Source organism: Chelonoidis abingdonii, chromosome 1 (genome assembly GCF_003597395.2).
Source record: "Chelonoidis abingdonii isolate Lonesome George chromosome 1, CheloAbing_2.0, whole genome shotgun sequence".
NCBI classification, from domain to species: domain Eukaryota; kingdom Metazoa; phylum Chordata; order Testudines; family Testudinidae; genus Chelonoidis; species Chelonoidis abingdonii.
The window spans coordinates 90871341-90883584 of record NC_133769.1 but is presented as its reverse complement, the minus strand read 5'-3'; the positions used below and the strand labels follow the sequence as shown (position 1 = coordinate 90883584).

The 12244-nt window shown below is 41.6% G+C and overlaps 1 protein-coding gene across 3 annotated transcripts in view; it reads left to right on the top strand.

Moving 5' to 3' along the window:
* Window positions 1-12244, top strand: part of ANKS1B (ankyrin repeat and sterile alpha motif domain containing 1B) — a 786862-nt gene that overhangs the window by 488920 nt on the left and 285698 nt on the right. For 2 of the 3 annotated variants that reach the window (XM_032788575.1, XM_032788568.2), the window contains exon 1: window positions 599-1086. In XM_032788575.1, the coding sequence (XP_032644466.1) occupies window positions 883-1086 (204 nt within the window). In that variant the 5' untranslated portion in view covers window positions 599-882. Of the gene's footprint in view, window positions 1-598; window positions 1087-12244 lie in introns of those variants that run through there. The other variant, XM_032788573.2, reaches the window with a different exon arrangement.

The following is a 12244-nucleotide window of genomic DNA, read 5'->3' as shown; positions in this document are numbered from 1 at the left end:
AATATTTTACGGTTGAAAAATCCTGGAGACAGTAAACTACTTATTTTGACTAAAAGGTTGTTGCACAATCTGTGTCTTGTGAAGGGTTACAGGAAAAACATTCTAAAATGTATTCATTTGTTGTTGGTTCATTAAAGAAAATGAATGATTATTTTCAGAATAATGTAAATTGATTTACAGACCAGTATTTATGTTGTATTTAAAAGGGAACATGTAGTAAACCCTGCTATAGACTATGGTTAACGCTTTGCATTTCCTGATGTCTTTTGAAACGTAAAAAATCTACAACAAACAGATCTGTAATGCGTAACTGGTATGAAGATTCTATTCAGATTTAAGAGCTTTAGTTTGCTTTTGAATCTTTCTATTTTCTGCATTTGTTTTGACTGTTCTCATCATTCAAGATTGACACTTGGATGAGTGTGTAGGAGGAAGCAGCAGCAGCAGGCTTACAGCTTGCAGACAAAAAAAATCTGCCTTATCTGATGGCTATTATTGAAAAAGCGAGGTGTAGCCTAGGCTGGGTAATGAAGGGGAGCGAGCGATGGGGAGCAAGGAGCATGGAGCTGCATACTGATGAGTGTAGGAGTACTTGATAAAAAGAATTCTTGCTGCTGGCAGTGCATTGCTCATTGTGGAGTATTCCAACAATCTCATATAACGGCAAACAGCTTAGCTGACAGCTTGATATGCCTTTTTTCCCCCCACTCTGTGACGTTATGGTCTATAGTAAAGATTAATAACTGAGAAATGTTGAGCTAGGATCAGATCATACTCTATAGACTGCCCTGTAAACTATGTTTTACTTCTGACTTTCTTTCTTGCTGAAAACATTAATCTGTCAAGCTGGCGGGCTCCTTTGATAACAACTTTTCCAGGAACATGATGTGGCAATGCCACCTCTCAGCCCAGGACTACCGCTACTATCCGGTGGATGGCTACTCGTTGCTTAAACGCCTCCCTCTTCACCCTCTTACAGGACTCAGATGCCCTGTCCAGACAGTGGGACAATGGTTGGAAAATATTGGGCTACCTCAGTATGAGAACCACTTGCTGGCTAATGGATTTGATAATGTGCAATTTATGGTAAGAATCCTTCTTTGTATTGCTGTGTATAGGCACTGTGGCTGCTTTTTTTGTTTGTTTTCTCTCTCTCTCTGTCTGTGTTTCTTATGTGATCTTAAATACTTTAGAACTATTCTGCTTTGCACTGAAATTTGGTAGTGTTTCAGTTTTCTACATACAGCTGACTCAATATGTAAGGTGTTCTCAGGATAAATTTCCAAAATATACTATTATGAAATAATATCTATAACCAGAGATATGGCCAAGGAGAAGCTGGGGGTTAAGGTTCTCTCCCTCCCCCATATCAATCTCCAGGTTTTTTAAAAAAAGTAGAAATTTATAATACTTGTACACCATCATAGGGAGGGGGCAATTCCCCCGTATGTAAAGGTTTGGCCACACCCCTATCTGTAGTACATCACATGATATTACTTTTATTTAAACAGCACCAAGTCAATTAGATAGCATGACATGCCATTGTTACAGGAAGAGGTATTTTAATTATGGATAATTATTGAACAAATTGTGCCAACTCTAACTTATTCTGGATGTCTTAGTAAAGTGGGGTTGTTTGGGGGTTTTTACGTAATCAGTTTATGGGATTCACTGTTTGAACAGGGAAGCAAGAGTATTCCTTTAAATGGATACCAAAAACTTTCCTAGTTTAACTATAAATATTTCATTGAGGTGAAAAAAAGGACCAAATTATTTCAGATACCTTAGAATCCAGGGTATCCACATGTGATATGGATGACAAACCTCATGTGTACAGTCTTTCCACTTGAAATTAATATGTCTAAGGGAGGAAGGTAATCTATACAGTTGCTACATAACCATGAATGTACCTCTTCCAATGTTTATAATTTTTATTTGTGGTAAAACTACTCACCATACTTGTTGTACAGTACCAGATCTCATCACATTATTCTTTGTCCCTAATTAAGGTATTTTTCTCTGTAAATATTTTCATCCTTGGATAGCTCCAGAGCTACTATATTAACGAACAGCTTACATACAGTATGTAAGATGTACAAGTGGACTTTGTCATGAATATGTTATGATTACAAAGGCATATTTGTACATCAGTCATATTTTCCCCATTTCACTTTTTTTTGCCGATACTAATGTACACTTGTGGGTTATTGATAAGAAAATTGTGAAAAACTCATCTATTTTTATTTCCATACGTATTTTTGATTTTTCTTCCTGCCTCTACATGGCTGCTGTGTGTTCTTTTGCTGATGCCAACAAAAATCATAGCAGTTTTTGCTCCTTTTTTAAATGTTCTTGATTTTAAAAGCAGAAAAATTAGACGCAAATAAAAAATAAAATAAAATAAACACAAATGTAATTTGTAGGCTTCATCCATCCAATAAAATTTCTTAAATTGATTTCATTGTAGTGAAACTTGCAACCATTAGTATCTTACATATTCTGTAGCTTTAGAATGACTAAAGCCGATCAGCATAAGTCATAAAAAGATTACAGAAGGGAAAATATTCATGAGGAGCAGTAGATGGCATAACAAATGTGTAGAGGTGCACCCACCACAAGTAAACAGTGAGCCGGTAGAAGCTAGAGAAATTGACTTGGATTGCTTTCCAAACATTTACTAAAGCTGTAGGGCCTGATCCAAAGTGCATTGGAGTCAATATGGACACTGTCATTGACTTCAGTGGGCAAGCCCTAAATTGCTCATTGACATGATTATGTAAATGTACCTATTTCGATATGAAGTTCTTTTCGTAAATACCCAAACCAAACTTTTTCAGGTACCATGTGGGCTAAGTTATGGCATGGGTGTTTGTATGGTAACCACAGCATTCTGGTCAGCTGAGTCTACTAGTTCTTTTCTAATTTAGTTTCTTCTTGAATACATATTACAGGTAAAACATACAATTTTTCCATTGATGTTGTTTGGAGTTCGGTGTATGTATGAATAAGAGATTAGACCCCTACATTGAATCTAGTAATTAAACATATTGCTGTGAAATAATGTTGTAATGAAACAATAATGACATAATAACTTTTCAGTATTTACACTAATTTGATATGCTATGGTTTGGGCCACAATATATCAAATATTTTATTGCAGCAAAAAAGTGATCATAAAATCATAATTTGCTGGCTTATATATTATTCTTTTGCATACATCATCATTACGTAATGTAAGAGGTTTTTCCTGGCATAATTCAAAAAATGTTCATTGTCACTAAAATACTTTCATTTCTAACCAAAATTAAAAGAAGAAAATTAAACCTGGAATATAGATATTTAAATTGGAGAATAAAGGTCTGTTAGGGTAATAGGAAAAATTAGATATCTATTAACCTTAAATGTGCTGTGTTACATTTTTCTATAATATCAGAAAATTGTTTACTTTAATCAAAATTGTTTACATATTCATCTATTTTATGTAAGCATATTTGTTCTGTTGTGGACTTGGCTAAAATCAGTTGGCTGTCTGCTTTTGAACAACATTATTATTTTAATTCAATGAAAAATCAGTTAGACATGTCTGTTCTTCATTCTGTACCATATTTCTGCTTTTGTTTTTCTGAAAGCACATTCTGACCTGCATTTATTCATCTTGTTGCCTAAGCAACAGCCACTGCACTCCTATTATATATGATGTAGTAGTACAAGTCTTACTGAATGTTTAGAACAAGAAAGGGAATATCATGATGATATAATTAATGTTAGAAATATCATACCATATGTGAGAACAAATATATTATATTTAGGCAACTCTCAGCAGCAAAATTCTACTAATTAAATTAACATTCTGGTAACTAAGGTAATTTTTAGATAAAAGGATTTCATGCTAAATAATTAATTAGTTTCTTTGAAATTATATCCTTAGGTCTATTCTTCCTTCAGTGTGCAGGGAAGATAGGCACTTAACTACCATTAGAATTAAGAAGATTTACTCTCTCAATATTCTATGCATGGACTCAAGAAATAAACTCTTTACCTATAAACTTTAACGTCTGAATTATTCTTTTCCAGTAGTTGTCAGTTCACGTAGGAGTTGTTACAATTGTTTTAAAATGTAGCATTTAAAATCAGTATCTGAAAAATTGCTCTTGCTTTTCTTTCCAAACCTGCTTCTTCTTTTAGAGTATTTGTGCACATAGCAAGCAAAATTCCTGTCATATTATTATTATAATAGTAGAGCAGCAGCCATGTAACATTTAGTGAGACATACATAGGTTCAGTACCAGGACATGGCTCATAGCCACTTGTAGAGATAGAATCATGCTCAAACATATCCAGTCGTTATTTATTATTATTATTATTATTGTAATTTGTCAAACAAAGGATTGTTGTATCCTTTTGGATGTACAAACTTGCAGTAAAAGTTTGGTACAGTGCTGTGGAAGTGTTGTAGAGACACTGATGACAAGAGAAAATCTGACAATGTGAAGATTCAATTAAACTGACTCCCAGACAGAGGAAGATTTATATCCTGACAATTAGACCAGTACAACTATGTTGTCTGGATCTAAGTGATGAGGAAACCAAATGAACTAATGGACACCCTAATGAATGGATGAAAAATATGAGAGATCATAGGGTAGTTGGTTGGTTGGTGTCCTTGCATATGTCTCTTTATAACTTTGGAGATGGATCATAGACACTTTCATTGTGGATTAGGGAGATGGATGGCCACAGGCAATTGTAACAGATCAGATCACAGTATCTATTGGGGACTAGTTCTGACTGAGGGTTGCATGTGACTATGCATTTATACATTTTCCTAAAAATTTAAGTTCAAATGTTTGTCATATCACTTGCTTAATACTACAATCTGACCAAATTGAGCTCTCTGAGACCTATAAATATTATGTGAGAGGAGTGTGGATACGACCACATAAGAGGCAGAGTTCATAGAAAAATATGGGACATTTGGTTTGTTGGACAAATTATTTTTATCTTCCAGCACTTATTGTTCACTAGTATCCAAACATTTAACACTCCATTAACTTTAATTGGCATTTTGACACTGGAACAATGGTTTGCCCAACGTTTTATCCTTCCACTACTTACATAAATGGGCCCCTATTTGTCCGGGTACTTATGTGGCCTCCAACAACATAGTATCTGGCATCTCCCAAATATTGAGGAGAGCCAAATATCAGGCTCCTTAGAACCAGACAGATGTTTTTAAAATATATTTCTATAAATCAAATAATTTTATCAGGTGTAAATGCAATATATTCTCTCTTTACTGTTTTCAACTCTTGCTCATTTTCAAAGGAGTAAAAATCAAGCATATCGAGATTACAGGGCAACATGATAGTGGTCTTCAAATGCTTGAAAGGCTCCATAAAAAAGATGGAGAAAAGTTGTTCTCTCTTGCCACAGAGGCCAGGACAAGAGGCATTGGGTTCAAACTACAGCATAGCAGAGTTAGATTAAATCTCAGGAAAAACTTCAGTAAGAACAATAGGACAATGAAACAGATGGGCCTAGGGAAGTTGTGGAAGCTCCTTCACAGGAGGTTTTCAAAGGGAGGGTGGATAGCCATCTGTCTTGGATGGTTTAGACACAACAAATCCTGCATCTTGGCAGGGGGTTAGACTAGATGAGCCTTGCTGTCTCTTCTAACCCTATGATTCTATCTGAATAATCTAAACTCAGTTTCAGTGCAGTTTGCAATACAGAATAGTTAATTTTAAACACAGATTACTTTATATACAGTTACTCTCAAAACACGTAACTTAAATGCAATTATTTAATAGGGTCTACTTGTGTGACTAGGAAAATCAGGATTGGGCACTAATATCATTACTAGTTTAGGTAATGTGATACAAGAGTGCATTGAGCTAAAAATATGCACTACTCTGAGGGTTGGTCTATACTGTGGGGGAATCGATCTAAGATACGCAACTTCAGCTACGCTATTCACGTAGCTGAAGTCGAAGTATCTTAGTTCGACTTACCTGGCCATCCTCACGGCGGCAAGTTGACTGCTGCGGCTCTCCCCTCAACTCCGCTTACTCCTCCTACCGAGGTGGAGTCTAGACAATACGCAGTAAATCGATCCCCGATAGATCGATGACGATTCAGCGGGTACTGTAGACGTGGCCTAAGAAAGAGGGATGGGGTAACTACCTTCACTTCTGTGGGTAAGCACAATTAGGTGTCACCACTGTGCTGATTGAAAAGAGTGAAAAATTTGAGACCACATGTTTAAAGAATTTTCTTGTTGTCCATATATTGGTGTACACGAAATTAGTAGCAAGTATTTTCTGTGAAAGTCGAGTCAAAACAACTGAAATTCAATTAACATGATATATTCAAGCATGACTCTCTAGCGTGGCAAAAAGAACTGGAAACTGTTTCTGCTTCTATCATAAGCCTTTCTTCCAAATCTGGACCTTAGCGTCCAAAATCTGGGTGCTTAGCATGAACCTCCAAGCTTAATTACCAGCTTGGATCTTATCTCGCTGCCACCAGACAGGAATTACAGCGCCTGCCTCGCTCTGGTCCCCTCATCTAACTTTCCCTGGAGGGACCCCCAGACTCACAGAAGCTCTGAGTATCTTTACCAAAGCAAGGGAAATACTCCACTTTCCCTTCCCCTCCTCTCCCACCCGACTTTCTCTCTGAGGCTAACCTGAAGAGTATTGAAGCAACGTCTTTTACATCACAATATCCAGAAGCATATCTCCCTATTCTCACAAAGAGACAAAAACCCAAATACAAAGAAACAGAAATGTTCGTTATCTCTCTTTCCCACCTCACCACCGTTCCTTGGCTGACAGCAGCTTATCCTCCGCTAGATAACAAAGAATCGCGCGTCCTAGCTAACCCCCCTCCCCCCTCCCCCCCCCCTCCCCTTCCTCCTTTACCCCCCCCCCCTGGAGACGAAAACTAAACAACGATCTTTAAAAAAGAAACTTTATATAAAAAAAGAATAAGAAAAAGAGACCATCAAAATTCTCCTGTATAAGATGACAAATAATAACAGGATCAATTAGTTCAAAGAAAAATGATTAAAACAGTCTGTTATTCAAAAAGATGTTCAATTTGAAACATTTCAGCAAGTTACAACACATGTAAATCAACCAACCAACAAAAAGACTATATTGTTTATCTACCTGTTACTTACAGATTGGAAACAAGAAATTAGAGATTAGAAAGAACTCTTCTCATAGCTGAGAGACAGATAAAGAACGAGACCAGACAAAGAAGACCCACATAATTCCCTCCCTTAAGCTTTAAAAAAATCCGGGTTTCTGATTGCGTCCTTGTCAGGTGTTTGGTTCCCTTTGTTAACCCTTTACAGGTGAAAGAAACATTAACCCTTAGCTATCTATTTATGACAGCTTCCATTGAATAATAACAATACCTAGCTCTTGTATAATTCTTTTTGTAATAATAGGTTCTAGAGCTGTAGTTTTCAACCTACGGTCCGCAGACCCCTGGGGGTCCACAGACTATGTCCAAGGGATCTGTGAAATGTTGTTGTTACCATAAAATGGTGGTTTTCAATCTGCGGTCTGCAGACCCCAGGTGTCCACAGACTATGTCCAAGATTTCCAAAGGGGTCTGCGCCTCCATTCAAATTTTTGTAGAGGTCTGCAAATGAAAAATTTTGAAAACCACTGATTTAAAGTATTGATCAATGAGACATCAAATCAGGCCTGCCGACAGCAATTCTGGACCCCAGGGCAGAACAGTCAATGGGCCCCCAGCCCACGCAGACACAGTCCGCCTGACATTTGGGCTGGCTGGTGCCCAGCGAGCTGCTGGCGCCCTTGTGCTGGCTCGTATCCAGCAAGTTGCCAGCTGCACTGCTGGGCACACCCTTCCAGCATGGCCAGGGCTTCCACATGGCGACCCTGCTGCCTTCGCTGCTGCCAGTACTACCCCGCATGCACCTAGGAGCCCTCCAGAGGTGACTAGTGGGAGGGACACAAAGGGGGACACCAGCTAAGGGGGGGAAATGTGACCCCTCCTATGTGACCTCCCACGTGACTCTTCCCCGCCCCAAGCCCAGGGCACCTGTGCTCTCCCCGTCCCCGCCTCCCCAACCCACTTTACCTGGGCAGGGGGGCTCTGTCCTCCTGCTGTGCCAGCCCAGCTTCCCCTGTCTATACATCTGCTCTTCTGGCAGCCAGGGTCTGGAGCCACTCATGGATGCTGCCTGGTGCAGCACAGGAGCTGCCTGGGAGAGTGTCTGGCTGCAGCAGCAGGATGCCTCCTCAGGCTCAGCTTCAGGTGACTATGGCCAAGCAAGCCGGAGCCCCCTCCCCAGCATGCTCAGAGTCAGCTCCTATCACCAGAAGCTGAGCCTGGGCAAGGAGAGGGTTGCCACTGTCACCGCTCCCTGCCTTGCCCAGTCTCAGCATCTGAGGACAGGAGCTGACTCTGAGCAAGCCAAGGAGGGCTCCAGCTCACTTGGCCACTGTCGCTAGATAAGCTGAGCCCCAGAGCAGCCACTGCACTGCACCAGGCAGTATGGCCGGAAGAGGAGAGGCTCTGGCCCTGCCTCTTCCTCTCCCCAGCCGGGGCTGGTTGCTGTGTCGAGTGTCCCAAGCAGGCGTCTGGGGAAGGCGGGTGGCCAACCCTTCTCTACCCCCAGTCCCCGGTGTCACCCCTGAGCCCTGCGGCCTGCCCAGGTGATTTAAAAGGGCCCAGGGCTCCCGGCCACTGCCGCCACTACAGTGGCAGCAGTGGTGGCTAGGGGGCCTTGGGCAATTGCCCCCTTTGCCCTCACTGTCAGCAGGCCTGCATCAAATGGTCAATCTCAACTGGTTTATTAATCAAAGATTAGACATCTAGGATTAATTAGCATGAATATAGAAAGGTAGTATATACCGATTTGGGGTCCAGGTTTGTCCACTTGCACTGGTCCATATTGTTAATATTTTCATGTATATTTATACATTACTTGGTAACCTCATAACACAGTTTGTGGTTGGCTGCATTACTGAGCATTATCCAATTATCATCAAATGTCAACATATTCCATTATGCTCTAAATTTCTGGTTACAAAGAATCATAACAACTTTTAGCCTATTTAACAAGAGCTTAACATGGGTTTAAAACAAGTGCCTTAACGAATCATTTCATTTTGCTCTTTGCGGTTAGTTACATACTCAAATTTAACATTTTCTGCAAAGTGAATTACATAAGTTTGCTAGCAGTTTCCCATTTCTCTTTTTACAATGTGTCTACCTGCTTCTCCCTTTCTTGTGGTTTTGGTTAGTTTGTTATTCACTTAGCAAAAAAACAACCTTAAGCAGCTGCAAAAACAGATTATAAACGGGTCATGCCCTTAGAGACATTTCTGTTCTGTCAGTAGTACATTTTATGAGCATTTATATACCAATATAAAGTCAAATATATCTTTTAGTTCTTGTGACAAAACTTATGAGGGATTCTGGAAATGCTTAGGCCTACATGACATTTTCATCTGTAGAGCTCACAGCACTTTACAAAGGCAGGTAAGAACCATTCTCCCAGTTTTACAGATAAGGAAACTGAAGTACAGGGAGATGAAGTAGTTTGCCCTGTGTTACCCAGCAGGCCAGATACAGAGCCAGGAACAGACCCCAGCTTTCCTGAATCTCAGTCCAGTGTTCTTTCCCCTAAGCCAGCAGTTCTCAAACTGTAGATCGGGACCCCAAAGTGGGTTGTGACCCTGTTTTAATGGGGTTGCCAGGGCTGGCATTACACTTACTGGGGACCAAAGCCCAAGCCCCACTGCCAAAGGCCAAAACTTAATCACGAGCCCCACCACCCAGATCCAAAGCTGAAGGCCAAGGGTTTCAGCCTTGGATGGCAGGGTTTAGGTTACAGGCTCCCTGCCTGGGACTGAAGCTCTTGAGCTTCAGCTTTGTCTCCCCCCACCACCACCTGGTGCAATGAGACTTGGGCAGGCTCAGGCTTTGGTCCTCCCTCCTGGGGTCGTGTAGTAAGTTTTGTTCTTAGAAGGGGGTCAAAGAGCAATGAAGTTCGAGAACCCCTGCTCTAAGCCACGCTGTCTTCCACAGTGACATATTGTCATTGAAGTCAATGACAACATTCCCAGGCTCAGAAGTGACTCTACCTGGAATCAGGGGCAGCTCCAGGCACCAGCACAGCAAAAGTGTGCCTGGGGCAGCAAGCCACAGGGGGTGACCTGCTGGTCGCTGTGAGGGCGGCAGGCAGCTGGCTTTCGGTGACACACCTGTGAGAGGTCTGCCAGTCCTGCGGCTTCGGCGGCAATTTGGCAGCAGGGACGCCGATGGTGCAACACCGGCGGGCTGCCCGCAGGTATGCAGCCGAATCCGCGTGACCAGCGGACCACCCACAGGCGCGCTGCCGAATCTGCATGACCAGTGGACCACCCGCAGGTGCACCACCGAAAGCCACCTGCCTGCCATGCTTGAGGCGGCAAAAAACATATAGCCGCCCCTGCCTGAGATACTGTAATCAAGGCAGAGTAGATAACTATCCCCCTATGTCATAAACAGATAGTAGAAGTTGATAGAACAGAAGTACTTTATATCTTTTTTGACTGTAAAGGGTTAACAAGTTCAGTAAGCCTGGCTGTCACCTGACCAGAGGACCAATCAGGGGACAGGATACTTTCAAATCTTGAGGGAGGNGGTGGGGGAAAGGGTTTACTTTCCTTGTGTTAAGATCCAGAGGATCTGGGTCTTGGGGTTCCCCGGGCAAGGTTTTGGGGGGACCAGAGTGTACCAGGCACTGGAATTCCTGGTTGGTGGCAGCGCTACAGGTTCTAAGCTGGTAATTAGCTTAGAGGAATTCATGCTGGTACCCCATCTTTTGGACGCTAAGGTTCAGGGTGGGGAATTATACCATGACATGGTGTGCAGCGTGTGGGATAAGATAGAATCCAAAAGCCAGTGAGGTTTTTATTTCTCTCCCTGCTAGCTATCTGCAGGCAGACTGAGGTTTGGGTTTAGAAGCAAAAGCCAGTAGGATTTTTTTTCTTTCTCTTTCCCTGCTAGCTGTGTGTAAAGCCGGCTAGAGGAGATTGTTTTTAAAAGCAAAGGTCTGCAAGTTTTTTTTGGTCTCTCCCTTCTGAGTACTCTGAAGGCAGAGGAACTAGGGTTTAACAAGGATCTCTGTTAAACAAAGGGACTCCAGTTGTGAGTAACCATACACCAGAAAAACACATTTGCAAATGAATGGTTTTTTTTTCTTTCTAGCTCTGTTGGGAATAGCTAGGTAGAACGAGTTAAAAAAAAAGACTCTGTTGCTAAGCAACCCTAAGGAGACAACAGAGAAGCAGCATTTCAGGCAGTAAACAGCAGAGGGTGTCCCAACACAAGAAAGCAGAAACCATGACTACCAAAGACACCCTGAAACAGGAACGAGCAAAACTGGAGGCAGAGGAGCAAACCAAAGATGCAGACCACAAGCAAGACATGGAAAAGAAACTACAAGAACTAGAAATAAAACAAAAAGAGATGGAGCTGAGAGAAAGAGAGGCTGCCCACAGGAGAGAGCAGGAGATAAAAGAGAGAGGGAAGAGAGAGAAAGAGAGGCTGCCCACAGGAGAGAGCTGGAGATAAAAGAAAGAGAGAGGGAAGTGAGGGAACAAGAGAGAAAGCATGAACTGGAATTAGCGCAGGCTAGGCAGCATGCTCCAGTCAACCCTAACAACCCTTCTCCAGTTATTGTTCCACATCCCAAGAAATTTCCCACCTACAAGACAGGTGATGACACTGAGGCCATCCTGGAAAATTTTGAAAGAACCTGCCATGGGTACAGCATCTCTGAAGACCAGTACATGATAGAACTGAGGCCACTGCTCAGTGGACCCCTAGCAGAGATGGCAGCTGAAATGCCTAAGGAGAACATGAACTATTATAAACTTTTTCAAACCAAGGCCAGAATCAGAATGGGGCTAACACCTGAGCATGCCCGTCAGAGGTTCAGAGCCCTAAGGTGGAAACCAGATGTGTCATTCACCCAACATGCCTACCACACTGGAAAAAATTATAATGCCTGGATATCAGGAGCCAATGTTAAATCTCTGGACAACATGCACCTCCTAATACAATTGGAGCAATTCTTAGAGGGTGTTCCTGAAGAAATAGAAAGGTACATCCTAGATGGGAAGCCCAAAACTGTAACTGAGGCGGGGGAGATTGGAGCCAGATGGGTGGAAGTGGCAGAAAAGAAAAAAGCTACTATCAAGGGGAGTGAATA